The following is a 20,193-nucleotide window of genomic DNA, read 5'->3' as shown; positions in this document are numbered from 1 at the left end:
AGGTTATCTAAGATTAAAAAATAAAAAATAAAAATCTTATCTCAATAAAATATTCCCAGAGTTTCTCCTCTTTGTAACATATGTCAGTTCAAGGAAGCCACAGTTTTGTACTTTGCACCAAGGCAGGAAGCCTTTGGTTCAAAATATTCAACATCCTCTCTAATACATTGAAAATCCTACTTGAGACAGATCCTTAAAGTGCTAACTGCAAGCTCGAGAATTATAAGTGGTACTGGGCAGGCAGGTGAATGGGAGGTTAGATGGGTATTCCCCTTTTTTTCCTTTTTTCTCTCATTTTGTGTCATGCTTTGAAATATTGTTAAAGCTAAAGCAGTTCCTTATAAATGCTTTTTGCACAAAATGCTTCCAATAAAAATATTTGCAACAAAGGATCAGGAAAAACAGCATTATGTGAAACATGTTTTGGAATTCTCATGCATTGGAAAGTCAGAAGGTTGTGTAGTCTACCTGACTGTCCATCTGTGATATGATTACTGTGTTGACACACGTGTACCCCAACAGTAGCAGCAGGCTCACAGCAAGCCTCTGAGTGCGTGTGAACGAGTTGGGGTGGGGGCAGCTGTGCACAGATATCCATATGTGGTGGTCAGGCAAGTAGTCAGATAGCTTGAGACACAACATCTGCAAGTACACAGGGTGAAATGGGAGAATGATTAAAATGTTTTTTTTTGTTTCTGAGTGTTCATGCAGCATGTGTTTGTGAGTGCTTTACCTTAGCAAAGCCTATTCCCTGAGTACAGACTCGAAGCGTTCTCTCTACCCGACCATCGCCTTTGTTTATGGCCAACCAGCACTGACCGACAAAGAGCCAAGCACGCCCCTTCACATTCTGTCTGCTTAACTGTAAACAAACAAGTCATCATGATTGTCAGAGATAGGCAGTATTTGAATTAAATGTATTTAAAATTGGTATTTAATCACTTTTGAGTATTTTATGTTTTTCTGCTGGCGTCATAAACTGTATATTAAATGGGTTGAAATCCTCTTTTATGTTTTATTACAGTAAATATTTTACAGATTTCTCCTTGAAAAGCTTCTATTTGTATATTTGAAATACTTACATTACATTATCTAATGTAATTTTATTATTAAATAACACACATTTTATCCCAGGTTTAAACTGTAGCAAAGAAAGCTACTGTACAATAATTAGCTTAATCACAGTCTTTGAAGTGAATCATGTGACTGTCAGGTTCAGCAGCACGCTCATTTCATTTGTGCTCCTCCTGACCAGAAGCTTGAGGGAAAAAGTGGTGCGTTTGGTGCAAATTTCCCAAAAGATAAAGTTTCATAATCAAAATATGATCAGAAAAGAGAAAAGAGCAATCAATAAGCACATGTGACCTGGAACTGGCCAAATGACATTTTACATGAACTTATTGTCAAAGAAACAGCTGTAAATGGTAGTTTTTCTTTTTTTTTTTTTTTTATCGTAACAACCCTACAAAATGACTTGTTTCACTGTAAGGATCTGATCAAGGAAGATCTCAGTCATGTAATAATGTGGGTCTGCAAGGCTGCAGTCAGACCATTCTTGGTCATTTCTTTATAGCGGGAAGTAGTAGAAGGCAAAAATGTAATAATATCAGACTGTATGGAATGTATTTTTATATTTCAAATCACAAATTACTGGTATTTCAATTAAATACATTTTTCATTTGTGTTTTATTTAAATACATTTGATAAACAAGTATATGCAATTTCTAACAAGATACTTTTTGATATATTTGTGCTCCTCTGTTGACACTGACAAACACTTAACAGGGAAGACCTTACCTCAAATACCTCCACTTTTTTGAGGTACCAGAACGGGGAGGGTCCAGAGTTGTCATGCCAGATGTGGACCCCCCACAGTGGTCCCAGGTTGTCTGCTGCACTGTGGTGTCACAGACAAAGAATACACACTGACTGAGTTATTGGATGAGTAAACCAAACTAGATCATGTCCTAAAGGGTAACTTCTGTATTTTTTAACCTTGATCCATTTTTCCTATGTTTTTGTGTCCAAGTCACTAATGGGGACAACTTGTGAGATTTGAACATATTTGTTCTTTGTGCACATCTTCAAACTAATTATGTTTTGTAATATGACAACGCTTTGTTTAAGATCTGTGTAGGTTCAGAGACAAAAACCTATACAATTAGGCAAAGATCATAGTTTGGGTTATAATTACCACGCTCAAGAGATTTTTCAGGGGTCTGGGGTTCCCTCCTTGATGCAGGAGCCAGAATGGAGGCCACCTTGTTATAATCTTTCTCATTTTACAACAAAATAGTCACTTAAATTTGTTTCTGAAAATTTTAAGCAAGAAATAGGCAATGTTTTAAGATAATCTTGATCCATATCAATCACCACTCCCTTGTTTGACAGTTTGGTTGGAGTTTTTTGAGCAGTGTGAGATAAGATTTTGTTGATATTTCAGCGTTGTTTGAAGATATTTGACTTTTACCTCAAAATAAAAGTGTCTTTGGAGTTCCTCCTGAACAGAGTGCAACCTGGGACTTGTAGCTCTCTTGTCTGCGAGATCCCATCTTCACCTTTCAGCACAATGTAAACCTGGCAAACATGTAGAGGCGGTGTTTCAGACACATTATATGATGATATTTAAGTTTAATCCAAGCATAGAAGAACAATCTCAAGACTGAAATTCTGCAAACAACAATTGAGCTGTTAATGTTGTTATGTTGAAAACGATCTTCTATAACAAGCAAGCATGACTCTAAATACTTGTTTGCCTTAAAATCAGCTCAGATTTCAAGGACATTTGGAGTTACAGCATATTTAAGTTTGTTATTGCAGACATCTGTTTAATTCTCATACAGCTCTTCAGTGACCTGTTTCACGTGTATATAAATACGGCAGCTGAGTGAGACGTGTCAGACTGCTTCTTGCTGTCTAAACAGGTGGGTATTTCAGAATGACGAGTCCTGCAGTTTTTCTGGTGTTGCTGCTCTGTCTGCACTGGTCAGAGGGGGAAAACAGGGAGAAAGAGGTTCAATTTGAGATTCAAGGCGTCAAAGCCACCCATGATCAGAGCAGCAGCCAGACCAGCACCACCCCTGACATCTGGACCGAGCTGAAGGAGCTGAGAGACATGGTCATCGAACAGAAGGTGGAACTGGGGAACAGCAAGAGCAAGATAGAGACGCTGGAGCAAGAAAATACAGGTGACTTACATGTCATAAAATATACTGCAATGTAAATACATAGAGTAGTTCATGGCTTTAAAACCGAACACACTGACAGCCACTGAAATCAGGAGTGCAAGAAAAATCATCTGATTATTTTTATATATAAAATTAATTGATGGGATTACAAAGAAGAACATTAATAATAATCCTTTTGATGAAAAACCTACTTTACCATAAAGTACATGTTAAAATAATGTTACATGTGTTCACAGTTTTAGACGCCAGAATGAGCTCCAGTGAAAATGTGCCACTGCTTGCCATAATATTTCATTTTATTCTCCATGAATATCTAGCGACCCCCAGAAATGATCTCATGATCACCTTGGGGGTTGAGAACCACTGATCTGACCTACCTATTGTTTTTTTTTAAATTGCAGATCTTCTGACTAGAGTTACAGCAAGTGAAAACAAGAACACAGGTATAATTACTAAGATTACAAAGTAATCAATGAAAAATGTGCAAACTAAAAATGATTCTGTTTCATGATAAAAATGTTGAATGTGTTCACAGTTTTAGAGGCCAGAATGAGCTCCAGTGAAAAAGAGGTGGAGGAACTCAAGAGAGAGAATGCAGGTAAACTACATAAACCATTATTAAAAGTCAAAACATCATATTATGTTAGAAAACAGGTTGTGATGTAAATCTCAGATGTTGGGTCCAAAAGTGAGTAAAAATGATGAAAGTGGTAGGATTATAGAGTTAGCATAGTCAATGCAGCAGGAAACAGTGTGACATTTATATTTATGACAAATGTTACTAGATGCAGCAGAAATGATGTCATTCATCATTATTATTATTATTATTATTATTATTATTATTATTATTATTATTATTATTCATTCTGTTACTAGATGCAGCAGAAATGATGTCATTCAGCTGTTAGAGATTTTTCTGAAATTCAAAGCCTGTTGACTGTCAGCATCCAAATGACTGCAGCGTCTTTAAACGGTTTGGCTGAATATCATTCTGTCAGTGAAGAAAACAAAAGATGTACAGTTACATTTGTTCACAGACTGAACACCAGTAATATTTTCTCTGTGTAAATTTTCCACATTCACACAGACCCTCCAAAGGTGGCCTTTTCAGTTGGTCTTACTGACGCAGGATTCGTTGGACCCTTCAACACTGATATCACACTGAAGTTCAGTAAAATCTTCACCAACATCGGCCAGGCCTACAACCCAACTACAGGTATTCACCTCTTCCACTGAGACAGGATGTAATTATATCAAGGTTTTCTTAGTTAAACTTAAACAAATACTTATTTGTTTTGCTCCAAAGACACTGGTTTGCAGTTTGGATGTAGGAATGAAATAAATCCAAGAGCCAAGAGCTCCTACATCAAGAAACTACCTCCCATTAAACAGGCAGAGATCACTGAACAGTGAGAAAAAGACAGTTGTGACCCCTCACTGATTTTCTCCTCTGATGCAGGTATCTTCACAGCTCCAGTCAGAGGAGTCTACTACTTCAGATACAGCCTGTGGGACAACCGTGAATCATATTTTATTAGTGTTTTTCTCTATTGCAATGACAAGAGAGTTTTATACAGCACGTCTTATAATGGTGGCGGTGCTGGCCATTTTTCTAGTGCAGTAATTCTTCAACTGGAAAAGGGAGATGTGATCTACTCGGTTCTCGTCTCAGGCAACAGTCTTTATGATGATGTCTATAATCGGAATATTTTCAGTGGATTTCTTCTTCATGCTCTGTGAGGTCCCTTAACCTGTGCTTCACTCTCACTGCTGTTGCTGCTATGACACCTGACTTTCCCTTTGGGGATTAATAAAGGTTTATCATATTTAATCATATCTTACAACATTGTTCTGTGAATTCATTCATGCACCAAACCCCATCAGAGCCATATAGCAGACATTACAGCTGTTTCATGAGGGGAGACACTTAACTCAGCAGTTACTGCAACAATATCCTGGTATCAATGTATTGTGAAAGTATTAACGTTTTTAAGCCACTAATGTTCTGTTTCGAAAGCATACATTATCAATAATTTATTAAGAGACATCTGTTTAATTCTCATACAGCACTTCAGTGACCTGTTTTACGTGTATATAAAGATGGCAGCTGAGTGAGACGTGTCAGACTGCTTCTTGCTAATCCTGCAGGAGTTTGCAAAGTGGTTTTCTCCAGACAGCATATTACAGGTATTAAGTAATGTGCTACACATAATTTCTATCAGTGAAAATAAACAGTAAAAACTGAGACATCATTTAGTATACTACACAACAATGCATCCCATAAACACCTATATTTTATGTAAAAATAGCAATTCATTCATTTAAGTACAGTTCTGTTAAAATGTGCTCAGAAATACCCTTTAGTTAAGTCTAATAAGGTCCAATAAAGAGTATAATACTGTCAACTACATATATTATTTTTAGATTTTGTCTAATTTGATACAATGTGCAACTTATTACATCTTTTCAGTGTACCATTAGGGGTATAGTGTCTAAATAGAGTAGAACGACTGTCTACTAATGAACATATTTCTAGTTTTTGTCTACTTTTATTCAATGTGCCACCATCTGTTTTGTGTACAGGAAAATAAAGTGCAACCAAATAAATTCTGGAAGCGTTACATTATATTTGTTTGGTGCCCTGCATAAGTCAGTGCTTCACTTGAGCCCCCTGAGTCAAAAAAGTCTGGACGTGGCCCTGCATAGAAGTTTGTTGCTGGTCCATCATATCGCTCATGGCCTCTACAGAGATGCAGTCCTCATTCTTACTGTTGGCTGATTTACTCTTGCTCTGGGACATGTTTAAATGGCGTTGATGCTGCGATGGATGGATTTTTAATAATGAAGAGACAGTTACTTAAAACAAGTTTGAGTGTCAAAATGAATTCAGCTGCCAAAATGTAAGGAAACTATTAATATTGTTATATTGAAAGCAGAAATAATTTTATTGTATTATCTAAACAGCATAATTCAAACTACTTGCTTGCCTTAAAATCAGCTCGGTGTTCAAGGATGTTTGAGATATTTTTAATTTTGTTATCACAGACATCTGTTTAATTCTCATACAGCTCCTCAGTGACCTGTTTCACGTGTATATAAAGACGGCAGCTGAGTGAGACGTGTCAGACTGCTTCTCGCTGTCTAAACAGGTGATATTTCAGGATGAGGAGCGCTGCAGTTTTTCTGGCGTTGCTGCTCTGTCTGCACTGGACGTGGGCTCAGGGTGAGAGTGGAGGGGTGACAGAGAGCGATATCACTCAGACAGAGAGGGACAACAGGGAGGAAGAGGTTCAGTTTGAGATTCAGGGCGTCAAAGCCACCCATGATCAGAGCAGCAGCCAGACCAACATCAGCCCTGACATCTGGACCGAGCTGAAGGAGCTGAGAGACATGGTCATTGAACACAGGATCAAGATAGAGAAGCTGGAGCAAGAAAATACAGGTGACTTACATGCCATAAAATATACTAGTTATCAATATTGCTGTGCTGCGCAGATTCATGCAATAAATTAATTAATGGCACCAATTACTTTAATAATGATTTATTGTTTTAAAACTAGCCACACAGGCCAGACTGACAGCCAGCGAAAGTAAGAATGCAGGTAAATATTTAATATATTTATCTCTATACTTTTGTATATAAAAGTAATTCATGTTTGTTATAGTTTTGCTATTTGGTGAAGCTTCAGAGTCAAATGTAAATATATCTTTAAGGTTTAGAGTGTGTACTGTGGGTATCTAATGTATCTAATAGTTATTGTCTTATTGTGTTAGAAAACATAGTGTGTTGTAAAACTCTCTCAGATGTTATGTTCAAAAGTGAATAGGTGTAAAATAGTAATAGGTGTAAAACAACGTGTTTAGCAGAAATCTTCTGGCTAGAGTAGCAGCACGAGAAAATAAAGATTAAACTGTAAATTATTACAAAGTCATTTTTGGAATATGTACAAACTGACAGCTAAATCCTGTTTTACTATAAAAATCTTAAATGTGTTCACAGTTTTGGAGGTAAGACTGAACTCTAGTGAAAATGTGGTCAAGGAGCTCCAGATAGAGAACAAAGGTAAGCTATAAAATATAAATGTCAAAATTGATATAATACTTTATGTTAGCAAAGAGAACATAGTCAGTGAGACTAAGTAATGTTTTGGTTTTTGCAGTTTTGGAGGCCAGATTGAGCGCCAGTAACAACAAGGTGGAGGAACTCAAAAAAGAGAACACAGGTATAATTTACAAAAACCTTTAAAAAGTTAAAATGGTACATTATGTTTCCAATAACGAGACAATAATAACATACTGATGAGGAAATAATCACAGATCAGTTCAAAGTTAATGTTTTGGTGGAAAACTTTTATGTGTTCACAGTTTTGGAAGGCAGAATGAACACCAGTGAAAATATGATCAGTGAACTCAAGACAAAGAACACAGGTAGAATGAAAAAGATCACAAAGTAATCAACAAAGAATGTGAAAACTAACAAACATACTTATATCTTGTGATAAAAATGTTTGTTCAAAATATGTTCACAGTTTTAGAGGCCAGAATGAGCTCCAGTGAAAAAGAGGTGGAGGAACTCAAGAGAGAGAATGCAGGTAAACTACATAAACCATTATTAAAAGTTAAATGTTCATAGTGCGTACGGAAGTGATAAACTAAAGAGCACAGTCTGCAAGATGCAGTGTGACATACAGGTGACTTACATGTCATAAAATATACTGCAATGTAAATACATAGAGTAATTCATTGCTTTAAAACTGAACACACTGACAGCCACTGAAATCAAGAGTGCAAGACAATCATCTGATTACTTTTATATATAAAATTAATTGATGGGATTACAAAGAAGAACATTAATAATAATCCCTTTAATAAAAAAAACTACTTTACCATAAAGTACATGTTAAAATAATGTTACATGTGTTCACAGTTTTAGAAGCCAGAATGAGCTCCAGTGAAAAAGAGGTGGAGGAACTCAAGAGAGAGAATGCAGGTAAACTACATAAACCATTATTAAAAGTCAAAACGTCATATTATGTTAGAAAACATGTTGTGATGTAAATCTCAGATGTTGGGTCCAAAAATGAGTAAAAATGATGAAAGTGGTAGGATTATAGAGTTAGCATAGTCAATGCAGCAGGAAACAGTGTGACATTTATATTTATGACAAATGTTACTAAATGCAGCAGAAATGATGTCATTCAGCTGTTAGAGATTTTTCTGAAATTCAAAGCCTGTTGACTGTCAGCATCCAAATGACTGCAGTGTCTTTAAACGGTTTGGCTGAATATCATTCTGTCAGTGAAGAAAACAAAAGATGTACAGTAACATTTGTTCACAGACTGAACACCAGTAACGTTTTCTCTGTGTAAATCTTCCACGTTCACACAGACCGTCCAAAGGTGGCCTTTTCAGTCGGTCTTACAAATGCAGGACTAGTTGGACCCTTCAACACTGATATCACACTGAAGTTCAGTAAAATCTTCACCAACATCGGCCAGGCCTACAACCCAACTACAGGTATTTACCTCTTTCACTGACACACACAAACTGCATAAAAGTTCTATAGAAGAAGGAAAGGTGTCATTAAATTAAACATTTTTCGTTAAACTTATAAAACAAATACCTCTTTGTTTTACTTCAGTGACACTAATTTACAGAATTGACTTGGGAATGAAATAAAACACAAAGCCAAATGCTCCCATAGATTACTCATAAAAGCCCACCATTAAAGCATCAGGAAACAAGCTCACTTTAATCAGAGGGCAGAGATCACTGAACAGTGGGAAAAGACAGTTGTGACCCCTCACTGATTTTCTCCTCTGATGCAGGTATCTTCACAGCTCCAGTCAGAGGAGTCTACTACTTCAGATTCACCCTGCGGGACAACCGAAATGGACATTGGACGGCAGCTCTATTCTATCACGATGACAAGCTAATGATTAGGAGTGTAGATTACAGTTATAACAGCAATGATGCCATTGCATCTAATGCATTAGTCCTTCAACTGGAAAAGGGAGATGTGATCTATATTGTTCTTGAGTCAGGCTACAGTATATTTGATGATACTTTAAATCATACCACTTTTAGTGGATTTCTGCTTTATGCTCTGTGAAGTCATCTGAAAAACACCAACAGTCAATTACATTATGTTTCAACATTATACTTTTAAAGATATGTGTGCTGATAAAATTCAAATAACTCTGTTGTGAGTATTTTTTTGTTCAGTGACATGAACAAGACACTGGAATCAGGATAAGAAAGTCCTCTACTGTCAGAGCCATATAGCAGACATTATAGCTGTTTCATGAAGGGAGACAAACACTTAACTCAAATATCACTGCAACAATATCCTGGTATCAAAGTGCTGTCAAAGTATTTGTGAAGGAGAATTGTATAGAAATCCTGCAGGAGTTTGCAAAGTGGTTTTCTCCAGACAGCATATTACAGGTATAAACTAATGTGCTACACATAATTTCAATCAGTGAAATTAAACAGTAAAAACTGAGACATCATTTAGTATACTACACAACAATGCATCCCATAAACACCTATATTTTATGTAAAAATAGCAATTCATTCATTTAAGTACAGTTCTGTTAAAATGTGCTCAGAAATACCCTTTAGTTAAGTCTAATAAGGTCCAATAAAGAGTATAATACTGTCAACTACATATATTATTTTTAGATTTTGTCTAATTTGATACAATGTGCAACTTATTACATCTTTTCAGTGTACCATTAGGGGTATAGTGTCTAAATAGAGTAGAACAACTGTCTACTAATGAACATATTTCTAGTTTTTGTCTACTTTTATTCAATGTGCCACCATCTGATTTGTGTACAGGAAAATAAAGTGCAACCAAATAAATTATGGAAGCGTTACATTATATTTGTTTGGTGCCCTGCATAAGTCAGTGCTTCACTTGAGCCCCCTGAGTCAAAAAAGTCTGGACGTGGCCCTGCATAGAAGTTTGTTGCTGGTCCATCATATCGCTCATGGCCTCCACAGAGATGCAGTCCTCATTCTTACTGTTGGCTGATTTACTCTTGCACTGGGACATGTTTAAATAGTGTTGAAACTGCGATGGATGGATTTTTAATAATGAAGAGACAGTTACTTAAAACAAGTTTGAGTGTCAAAATGAATTCAGCTGCCAAAATCTAAGGAAACTATTAATATTGTTATATTGAAAGCAGAAATAATTTTATTGTATTATCTAAACAGCATAATTCAAACTACTTGCTTGCCTTAAAATCAGCTCAGTGTTCAAGGATGTTTGGAGTTATTTTTAATTTTGTTATCGTGGACATCTGTTTAATTCTCATACAGCTCTTCACTGACCAGTTTTACGTGTATATAAAGACGGCAGCTGAGCGAGACGTGTCAGACTGCTTCTTGCTGTCTAAACAGGTGATATTTCAGGATGAGGAGTGCTGCAGTTTTTCTGGCGTTGCTGCTCTGTCTGCACTGGACGTGGGCTCAGGGTGAGAGTGGAGGGGTGACAGAGAGCGATATCACTCAGACAGAGAGGGAAAACAAGGAGGAAGAGGTTCAGTTTGAGATTCAGGGCGTCAAAGCCACCCATGATCAGAGCAGCAGCCAGACCAACATCAGCCCTGACATCTGGACCGAGCTGAAGGAGCTGAGAGACATGGCCATTGAACACAGGATCAAGATAGAGAAGCTGGAGCAAGAAAATACAGGTATGAAATGTATTTGTGTTTGACATAGTTTTCCTATTTGCTGAAGCTCCACAGTAAAATCTAACTACATCTCTCTGGTTAAGAGTGTGTACTGTGTGTATATACTGATATGAATATCTAAGATTAATCTGATAATAAACTTTTTGATGAAATACCTACTTTGCAATATGCAATGTTAAATGTGGTCATGGTTTTGGAGGACAGAATGAGCTCCAGTACATATAATCGGAAGATGCTACAGATAGAGAACAGACAAAACCTACAAAATCTAAATGTAGAATTTGGTATAATGCTGTATGTTAAAAATACTAAATGAGATCAAGATAAGAGTTCATAATTAATACTCTGGTGAAAAAATGTTTTTGCAATTTTGAAGGCCACAGTGAGTGCCAGTAACATCAAGGTGGAGGAAGTCAAGAGAGAGAATGCAGGTAAACCACAAAAATCTTTATAAAGTAAAAATGGTACATTAGGTTAACAATAAAAACGTTATTTTGTGATGCAATAATCAAAGGGAGGTTCACAGTTAATCTTTTGGAGGAAAACACTGTTCACAGTTTTGGATGCCAGAATGAGCACCAGTGAAAATGTCATTGGGGAGCTCAAGAGAGAAAACAAAGGTAAATGACAAAACGTAATTAAAAAACAGAAATTGCATCGTATAGAAGAAAAAATGTTGTCTAAAATGTTTTCAGATGCGATGCACAAAAGTGACAAAAGATTTAGCAGAAACATTGATATTTAAATGAAGTTTTGCACCTGGTTGTTGATCAACTATCCTACTTATTGACCTTTCCCCTTATTATTGAATGTCTGGGTTGAGTAACACCAAGTAAAAAAAAAAATACTTGGCATTTGGCAGGATTACAATGATTGTAATCCTACAAATGTAAAAGATGTGAATGTGTTCACAGTTTTAGAGGCCAGAATGAGCTTCAGTGAAAACGAGGTGGAGGAACTCAAGAGACAGAATGCAGGTAAGATACATGAACAAAAGTCAAAATGTCATTTTGCCTTCGAATGGTGGTTCTCAAATAAGGGTCTATGTTTTTTTTCTACTTAACTGTAGCCTGCATTTATTTTATGAGAGTTTCAGCAATCATACTTATTTTTATTTTATAGGAATATCATATTCAAGTTCCAGGCCACTGGCTTTTTATGTTTTGCTTTAGGTTTATTTTATATTTTCTATTATTTATATTTTATAAATATATATTATATTTTTATTCTATATTATTCAAAATGATCAGAATTGGTGTTTTATTTTTTGTATGCACCAAGAGTGAAACACAGGAAATTGTTAATTTAAAACAGGTCAGGTCGCCAGTGGCATTGTTTTTTGATTTTCTTTAATCTAATTAGTACATTAATTGTGTGCCTTGATGAACGAAGTGGTTAAATTCAAACTTAGGCAGTTAAATTCAAAATTGTTTTTTATTAAAAATATATATTTTTAAAATTAACAGTAACTATCAATATTGACTGAAATTTTAGTGTGATAAATTTTTCAGCTTTATTGCCCAGCCCTATGATATATTACACCTAGCCATCTAACCAGTTGTTGATCAACCATTAACATATTTGTTTATTTATTTATTGCAGATCTTCTGGCAAGAGTAACAGCAGGCGAAAATAAGACAACAGGTAGTATGTCAAAGATGATAAAGTAATCAATGAGCAATGTGCAAACTGATGAATATAATTCTGTTATATGATTAAAATGTTCACAGTTTTAGAGGCCAGAATGAGCTCCAGTGAAAAAGAGTTGGAGGAACTCAAGAGAGAGAATGCAGGTAAACTACATAAACCATTATTAAAAGTCTAAGGTAATAATATGTTAGTGAGAATGAAATTAATAAACTAAAGAGCACATTCAGTGCAGCACAATGCAGTGGGACATTTATATTTGTGATTACTTTTATTCTAATAGGCAGATAATTCAAATTCAAATGACTGCAGTGTCTCTAAGATGTTTGGCTGAATATCAAACATCTTAGAAAACAAAAGACGTACAGTTAACATTTGTTCACAGAGTGAACACCAGTGAAGTTTTCTCTGTGTAAATCTTCCACGTTCACACAGACCGTCCAAAGGTGGCGTTTTCTGTCGGTCTTTCTGACGAAGGACTAACTGGACCTTTTGATGTTGATATCACACTGAAGTACAGTAAAGTCTTCACCAACATCGGCCAGGCCTACAACCCAACTACAGGTATTCACCTCTTTCACTGAGACAGGATGTGATTATATCAAGGTTTTCTTAGTTAAACTTAAACAAATACTTATTTGTTTTGCTCCAAAGACACTGGTTTGCAGTTTGGATGTAGGAATGAAATAAGTCCAAGAGCCAAGAGCTCCTACATCAAGAAACTACCTCCCATTAAACAGGCAGAGATCACTGAACAGTGAGAAAAAGACAGTTTAACCCCTCACTGATTTTCTCCTCTGATGCAGGTATCTTCACAGCTCCAGTCAGAGGAGTCTACTACATCAGATTCACCCAGTGGGACCACCGTGAATCATCTTGGGTGTCTGCTCGACTTTATCACAATGACACGAGAATTATGTGGAATTCAAGATTCAGTGATAGCAAAGACCTCGCCACTGTGTCTAATGCATTTGTCCTTCAACTGGAAAAGGGAGATGTGATCTACATGGTTCTCGCTGCAGGCCACAGTATTACTGATGATGTCAATAATCATACCACTTTCAGTGGATTTCTGCTTTATGTTCTGTGAGCTCAGCTGTAAAACACCAACAGTCAATTACATTATGTTTCAGTATTACATTAAAGATATGTGTGCTGATTAAATTCAAATAACTCTGTTGTATGTGAGTATTTTTGTCTGGTTACATGAACAACACACGTGAATCATGATCAAGTCCTCTACTGACGATATCAAACAAGCTCAACACAGTTTGACAAGAACAACATTATCCTATGAGTCCACTCACACGCCAAACCCCATCAGAGCCATATAGAAGACATTACAGCTGTTTCATGAAGTAGTTACCACAAGATTTTTAAGAACCACAAGACAGATTCATTATGGTTCATTAAAATATTTGACTGGTTTAATTAAAAGAGCAGAAAACAGCGTTACCTTTGCAGTCATTGATGCTGCAGAGCAGGGACCAGTGTGGACTGTAACGGCATAGAGATGTGGGTCACGTGGGGAGTTGTCAGACAGGTAGTGGACTCTCTGATTCGCCTCGGAGGTGACGTCAGCTCTCCTACACGCCACCAGCCCCGGGATGTACAGGCACACACACAGCACCAGCACCGCCAGCACTGTCAGATCACTGGACACACTGACGAGAGAGAAACAGACAGCGGAGGCACCAGAGGATGTTATATTCTTATCTTTTCCTTCTCATTTTTTTAAAAAAAAGCACCAAACATTTAAAATAGTAATTTTAGGTAGAAAACAATATAACTTTTTTTCTTTCTTTTTTTTTTTTACTTTTTAGCAAGCTAGCAAACAAAAACCTTTTTTTTTGGCTAACTTACTGTTATATCCTGCACTACCAACCTCTGAACCTCTGTGCAATTTATAATTTTAGATGGTAATAATTGGTTATGTATTTTTTTTTATTCATATTTTTAGATTCTTATTCTTCTATTATATTCTTGATTCTATTTGTACTGTACTTTGTGAACTTTATAGCAAGCTAGCAGACAATGCAACATTTTGTTCAGGAATACAGACCAGCCAAAAGTTAACGGCTTACCTTAGGAACGGGTCCAGATTGGTTGCGTCATGGCTGCTCTGGATCTGCTGATGTACAACAGTCAGCGGCCTCAGCTGGTGACAACTGAGACAAACAACAAACACCAAGTAGATGAAGAATTTTTACAACACCACTTCATTAATGTTCTTAATTTTCCTGAAACTCAGCCAATAGCCTCTGCTAATGAAAATTTTGCATCCTACCTCCATGGCGAATTACAGTTCCTCAGTACATTGAACACTGACTGAAGTAAAAGAGTTTGTGAAAGGGACCTGGGGTCTGAGTTTGGGGAGGAAACATGGTCCGATGCAGTGGAGTCAGTAAGGAAAATATTTTTGTGATTGCAAAAAAGGCCGTATCTACAGTCAGTGTGTAGTTTGTCTGTTCTGGGCTACTGTAGAAACATATTGCTCATTCTAAGGTAACAAAAACATTTCTTATTTTCAGTAATTATTCACAGATGAAAGCATACTTATGAATAGTATATATTATTTCTACCATATTCTGCCAGTAGACCCTCCAAATCTAACACATTGGATCTTTAAGAAACAAAAAAATAGAACCAAGGTATGGTTAAGAAACGACTTTGAACCACCACTTTCATCTCTCGGGACTTTTAACATGTTACTGAGGAAACTTTTATGAGTAAAAAACATCTGTCAGATTTTTTGTAATTTGTGCGAGGATCACCTCTTTTGTTAAGATATCCAGATATCTCTGGCAGGATCATATATTCAGGTTCTTTTCCTTCATATGATCCATTGGGACTTTTTTTGTCTCTCAATCAGAACACATTCTGGACACAAAATCTGTTGAATTTTATGTTGCAACTTTTTTGACATTGACTCACACTTTTTGTGTTTCACTGTGTTTAATGAAAGCCTGGACTATATTTCATGAGCGTGTGAGTGTTTGAGGCGTTTAATCCATGTGTTACCTGCAGTTGACTGCAGTAGTTTCGTCTGCTTGCTGTGTCCTGCAGCCGTGGTGTGTCCAGGCCCCCTGGTGGTCGTCCCAGGACAAACACAAGCTGCTCTCCACTGTGAGATGGTAGCTGACCTGTTCGCTCAGGTGCTTCTGCCTGGGTGCTTTCCCAAAGTCAGCATTCAGCAGGGCCAGGTGACCAACCCCTGCATCTAGAATGTTCTTATGATTTTAGCAATCAAGTCCCAAAAGTACATGAGAAAATTCAAAAGAAGCAAATACAGTAGTAGAAGAAAATTGTCATATAGTCAATAAAACTTTGATATGATCAGTTTTGTCATCAAACATTTGGGTTCGATGCACTTGATAGACAGTTTATAGAGTGGACAGTAATTTAACAGGTGGACGGTCCAGACAGAGCTGAAAACTGATAGAAGACATTTCTTACCGCTGAGGTAGGACGGCGGCAGAGTAAATCGTGTCGTGTTGTTCACCCACTGGTGAATCCTGTGCAGATGGTGCATGCTGGGAGTTGGCCTCTCGAACATCCTGCCATAACAGAGACTCTTGGTTTGGTTTTATGTCATATTCTTGCTTTTTACTCAAAAACATTAAATTATAATTATAATGGCTATGAAAGAACAAGTCTACCTGAAGAGCAGCATGATGGGAAACGCCTTATTGAGCGGTGGCGTGAACACCACACTCAGCTGGATGGCCTGCTGCAAGTGCTGCTGGGTAATATTGAAGCTGTGGTAGTTGACCTGGCTGCGCTGGAGGACGTGCTCACGCACAGAGCTCTTCTGCAGAATAATTTTGATCACATGGTCACCTTATTTCATTTAAAGGAATGATTTGCCACTGCTCATGTGGATGTCAAGTCAGTGTTGATGGTAAATGTAGTCAGTTGCACCAATAAATCCCTTCGTGCATGATTTGTTGACCAAGAACCCTGAGTTCTCCTGCTTGTGGAGCCATGCAGCAGTGCCTACATGTACCAGGATGCATTATGCACAAGCCTCTGACACCCACACCCATGTTGGCCAAAATATAGCGTTAGGTTACTAAAATACTAATTTGCTCATAACTCAGACACTTTTAAATTGATGAAACTGAAACTGAAACTGAAATTAATGTGCACTGTTTCTGGTAAATAAATGGATTGATAAAATAACACTTGATTTACATGCATTACTGCCAACCATGGATATTTTTTTTTTTTGCACAAAATGCAGGACTGAAATGCACTGTGGGTGATGAGCATATTAAATGACTAATGAAACACAGCCAAGAAATCCAAGATGAAAAAGTCTGTTTTTCTTCCTCAATCCAGTGACATCACTGTGACATCACTGGATGCAAGAAGAACAACATATTTTGCAGCAGGAGAACTCCGCTTTCTCAACCAATATAGCACACAGTGAAATTGAATTTATTGCTCTCATTGATTTCCACTGCCTTAACATCCTCCACATGCTCTGCTGTAATGATAAAGTGCAAATAGAGTTAAAAAAAAAAAAACTCTTTTGATACAACAGCTGAACTGACCACTTAAATAATTTTTAATAGCTTCAGTACTTTTGATACCATCAAATGTCACTGTTGTATTGTTTTTAAACATATGGTATTGAAAAAGTATCGATACACTGATACTTTGACATCCTTAAGTCTTGCCTTAAAAAAACAGAAGAGAAGAATATGTAACATACATTTCTTGGCGGTTGTTGCAGCACAAAGTTTATTGGCTGATTGAAGGAGCGAACAGGGATCTTTCTCCTCGTGCTGCACTTGTAGAGACTCAGGCTGACCACTGGTCCACTCAGCTAGAAATCAGTAGAGGAAATTGAGAGCAATTCTTTGGTTGTTTAATTACAAACTGCCATCATATTACACCAGTCTCACCTTCCCATGATAGCGGGCCCAGCTGTAGGGGCTGTGGGTGAGCTCAGTCAGCATGCTGAGCACACATGGTCGATGCAGTCTGCGATGACCAAGCAGAAGCTGCATCAGGGAGTCAGGCAAGTAGACGGCAGTTGAGCCACTGCTGACGACTGTGGAGGATTGATTTTGATTTGCAGCGTACAAGGTGACAAGACCAGTGCTGACTCTGTGCTCCTGGGCCTCGTTGATCAAGATGTACTTCTGTCAAAAAAAAAAGAACTAATAGTAATGAGATAAATCAAGGTAACATCTAAGTTCATGAGTAGATATGCAGAGGAACATGTTTGTTTTCTCTCACCAGCATCAAGTCTGAAGCAGCCTGCAGAATATCAGATACGAGCTGCTTTGTTGAAATCGATTCTCCTCTTCTGATGTAGGCACCACTGGTTAACTCTGGTATGCAGCCATTAGAAGGGGCTGTGGCCTCATGTGAGTCTGATTCTAATCCCTGTTTAATGTCAGCACTGTTGGACGTTTCTGGTGTGAAATCAATACTAGCGACAGCTGCTTGCAGGCTGTATGAGAGTAAGGCGACCAGTGTGTCGAGTGTGTTCGGGTCCAGATAGTACCAGCCTGGAGCAGCGGATTCTGAAAACTGCTCTGAGATGACCTCAATGTGTGCTGTCACGTGTCTTGCACTCGTTAATGTCACCTTAACAGGACAAAGCAAATAGGAGAAACAATTTCAATCTTTCAGCATGTAACATGTAGCATGTAGTAACCACAATCATATTCAGTTTCTCTGGTTTATATCAGCTCCAAATTAAATGGGTTATAGTCCATTTTGCAGTAGAATCTCCATCTCTCATTTGTTTACTGGTGGAACTTGACCACGCCAAAACAGTTGAGTAGGTAAACCTTGTTTTTAGCCTAGAAGTTGTTGATGACTAACTGCCCCTACTGATGCTGCAATCATGAGAGGTCCTTGAGCATACAGTCAAATATGTGCACAAATAAATTTAGGCTGATGGGTCAAGTAATATGCAAGAGGACAAGTTCCAGCCTCTCTGATCATATGTAATGAAAGTGCATGAAAGGAGATGACCTTCCACTTACCTGACTTGTCACTCTTAAAAGGTTTTTGAGAATGTTGATGTTGTCCACCATTGATGCCTACAATTAAATGACATGTTATTAAAATTTTGTAAAAATGTGGAGAAGTTGGTTGAAATCTGTGTGACTGAGAAACCAGAACAGGGAGTGAGAGATGCTCAACGAGAGCATTTGTTGAAATCAAGCACGTGGCTCTGTTTAGTATAGTTCTCTCTCTCTCTCTGTGTGTGTGTGTGTGTGTGTGTGTGTACCTGTTCTCTGCTCTTGAGCTCACAAATTGTGCAAATGAGCACACTGCGTGTGTGTCTCTGTGTGAGTGTGTTGGCTTCTGTGTCCAGGCTGAGTCTGTTCAAGATGCTGGTAAGGAGACTGATGTAGTTACGAACCTCCACACTGTTCCCAAGCTGGACCAGAGCAGACAGGTTCCTCAGACCTGACTCTGAACTGGAGAGAAAGAGATATCACAACAATATACGTGACGAACAGGAAGACGGTAACAAGCAAAGCTTTAGGTGGTATCCATCTACCTTGCATTACTAAACTGTAGATCACTATGTAAACACATATGTTTTACTCATGCAGCATGCCATTAGAAAGCTTAGAGTCTTATGTTTCAGTCTGTGCCAATCATTTCAGGATACAGCCACAGCAGAAGGTATAATCAGCACCACAAGTACACAATTAAAAAATGTTGAACTAAAATTGTAGCTGTTCCAGTTTAGATCCATAACTTTATAATGTAGTGAAGACTTTGAAGTAAGGTTGCAAATTGTAAGCACTTTCCTTAATTGATCATTGGTAACATTAACAACCAGTTAATCAATTATTTGTTATTTGAAAAAAAAAAACAAAAAAAAAACTAGGGCTGCATGATATGGTAAAAAAAGCCATATTGCAATTAATATGACTGAAGTTGTGATTGTGACATGCACTATGATTAGTGGGGATGATCACTTTTGCATTACAAATTTCATTTTAATAAAAATCAAAATCTTATGATTCAGTATGTTCAAACTTATTACTAGTGCCAGTAGCAATAACAGTGATTGCATGTACTCTAAATGGGTGCTTTATGCATAAAATGCATAATTGTACAGGAGCTGTACCAGGTTTTAAAATGTACAACTCCAAACATGATGGTAACACAAAGGCTGACCTAATTAAGGACATCATGAGCATTAATAAACATTGTTCTAGCAATTTAGAAGATATTCTTTACTATTTATAAGCACTTGATAAAGAGTATCTTATTTGAAAGTGGTATTGGGTTATGAAAATGCCATACAACATAAGCATAACCATAATCCCAATGTGAAGTGCTGACATGGTGATTCTTACAGCTCTAGATCAGGATCAAGACGGGAAGAAGAAGAAGAGGAGGTGTCTCTGAAGAAGCTTGGTTGAACTCTGACGGTAACAGGACAGGGCTTAGTGGCTGTCCCATAGGTGCTGCTTCTGATCTCTGTGTAAATAGTTACTATAACAACAACAAAAAGAGATGGGTTATCTGATTTTCACTTTAAAATACAAAAAAATCAAAACTGCTTTTCATTTTCATGGTCAAAAAGGGATGAGCAGAATTTTTTACATGGTTTGATTTTGATTTTCTATTTTCATATTATGAAAAATAAATCACTGAAATGAAAAAATGCC

The 20,193-nt window shown here is 37.3% G+C and overlaps 4 protein-coding genes across 4 annotated transcripts in view; 3 read left to right on the top strand and 1 right to left on the bottom strand.

Moving 5' to 3' along the window:
- The window catches only part of pkd1l1 (polycystin 1 like 1, transient receptor potential channel interacting), a 49,933-nt gene that overhangs the window by 9,861 nt on the left and 19,879 nt on the right, over positions 1-20,193 (bottom strand). The window contains 15 exon segments of the mRNA XM_084747170.1: positions 469-642; positions 734-857; positions 1,793-1,897; positions 2,471-2,577; positions 13,995-14,202; positions 14,623-14,706; positions 15,560-15,758; positions 15,995-16,095; positions 16,198-16,349; positions 17,256-17,369; positions 17,449-17,688; positions 17,786-18,139; positions 18,544-18,600; positions 18,792-18,984; positions 19,879-20,017. Of these exon segments, the coding sequence (XP_084603296.1) occupies positions 469-642; positions 734-857; positions 1,793-1,897; positions 2,471-2,577; positions 13,995-14,202; positions 14,623-14,706; positions 15,560-15,758; positions 15,995-16,095; positions 16,198-16,349; positions 17,256-17,369; positions 17,449-17,688; positions 17,786-18,139; positions 18,544-18,600; positions 18,792-18,984; positions 19,879-20,017 (2,351 nt within the window).
- LOC146307440 (uncharacterized) lies at positions 2,890-4,928 on the top strand. The gene is made up of 5 exons (XM_084710373.1): positions 2,890-3,219; positions 3,582-3,631; positions 3,724-3,786; positions 4,276-4,404; positions 4,648-4,928. Exons 1-5 carry the CDS (start codon positions 2,939-2,941, stop codon positions 4,926-4,928), a joined length of 804 nt encoding a protein of 267 aa, XP_084566499.1. The 5' UTR covers positions 2,890-2,938.
- On the top strand, positions 6,187-9,386 carry LOC146307439 (uncharacterized). The gene is made up of 8 exons (XM_084747607.1): positions 6,187-6,630; positions 6,749-6,790; positions 7,189-7,251; positions 7,349-7,411; positions 7,554-7,616; positions 7,718-7,780; positions 8,577-8,705; positions 9,017-9,386. The coding sequence occupies exons 1-8, from the start codon at positions 6,351-6,353 to the stop codon at positions 9,298-9,300; spliced, it is 987 nt and encodes a 328-aa protein (XP_084603733.1). The 5' UTR covers positions 6,187-6,350; the 3' UTR covers positions 9,301-9,386.
- On the top strand, positions 10,428-13,705 carry LOC146307438 (uncharacterized). The gene is made up of 5 exons (XM_084747608.1): positions 10,428-10,891; positions 12,494-12,535; positions 12,622-12,684; positions 12,974-13,102; positions 13,345-13,705. Exons 1-5 carry the CDS (start codon positions 10,612-10,614, stop codon positions 13,626-13,628), a joined length of 798 nt encoding a protein of 265 aa, XP_084603734.1. The 5' UTR covers positions 10,428-10,611; the 3' UTR covers positions 13,629-13,705.

Source organism: Lutjanus erythropterus, chromosome 21, assembly GCF_056507025.1.
Source record: "Lutjanus erythropterus isolate fLutEry1 chromosome 21, fLutEry1.hap2, whole genome shotgun sequence".
NCBI lineage: Eukaryota > Metazoa > Chordata > Actinopteri > Lutjaniformes > Lutjanidae > Lutjanus > Lutjanus erythropterus.
The sequence above is the reverse complement of the archived record's forward strand: the minus strand, read 5'-3'. Positions and strand labels throughout refer to the sequence as shown.

Excerpts from the sequence above, each read along its gene's own strand:
- LOC146307440 (XM_084710373.1), top strand. The coding sequence starts at position 2,939 with ATGACGAGTCCTGCAGTTTTTCTGGTGTTGCTGCTCTGTCTGCACTGG. Across the intron at positions 3,632-3,723 it reads AAGTGAAAACAAGAACACAG|TTTTAGAGGCCAGAATGAGC; the intron begins GTATAATTACTA and ends ATGTGTTCACAG. Across the intron at positions 3,787-4,275 it reads ACTCAAGAGAGAGAATGCAG|ACCCTCCAAAGGTGGCCTTT; the intron begins GTAAACTACATA and ends ACATTCACACAG.
- LOC146307439 (XM_084747607.1), top strand. The coding sequence starts at position 6,351 with ATGAGGAGCGCTGCAGTTTTTCTGGCGTTGCTGCTCTGTCTGCACTGG. Across the intron at positions 7,617-7,717 it reads ACTCAAGACAAAGAACACAG|TTTTAGAGGCCAGAATGAGC; the intron begins GTAGAATGAAAA and ends ATATGTTCACAG. Across the intron at positions 8,706-9,016 it reads GGCCTACAACCCAACTACAG|GTATCTTCACAGCTCCAGTC; the intron begins GTATTTACCTCT and ends CCTCTGATGCAG.
- LOC146307438 (XM_084747608.1), top strand. The coding sequence starts at position 10,612 with ATGAGGAGTGCTGCAGTTTTTCTGGCGTTGCTGCTCTGTCTGCACTGG. Across the intron at positions 12,536-12,621 it reads AGGCGAAAATAAGACAACAG|TTTTAGAGGCCAGAATGAGC; the intron begins GTAGTATGTCAA and ends AAATGTTCACAG. Across the intron at positions 12,685-12,973 it reads ACTCAAGAGAGAGAATGCAG|ACCGTCCAAAGGTGGCGTTT; the intron begins GTAAACTACATA and ends ACGTTCACACAG.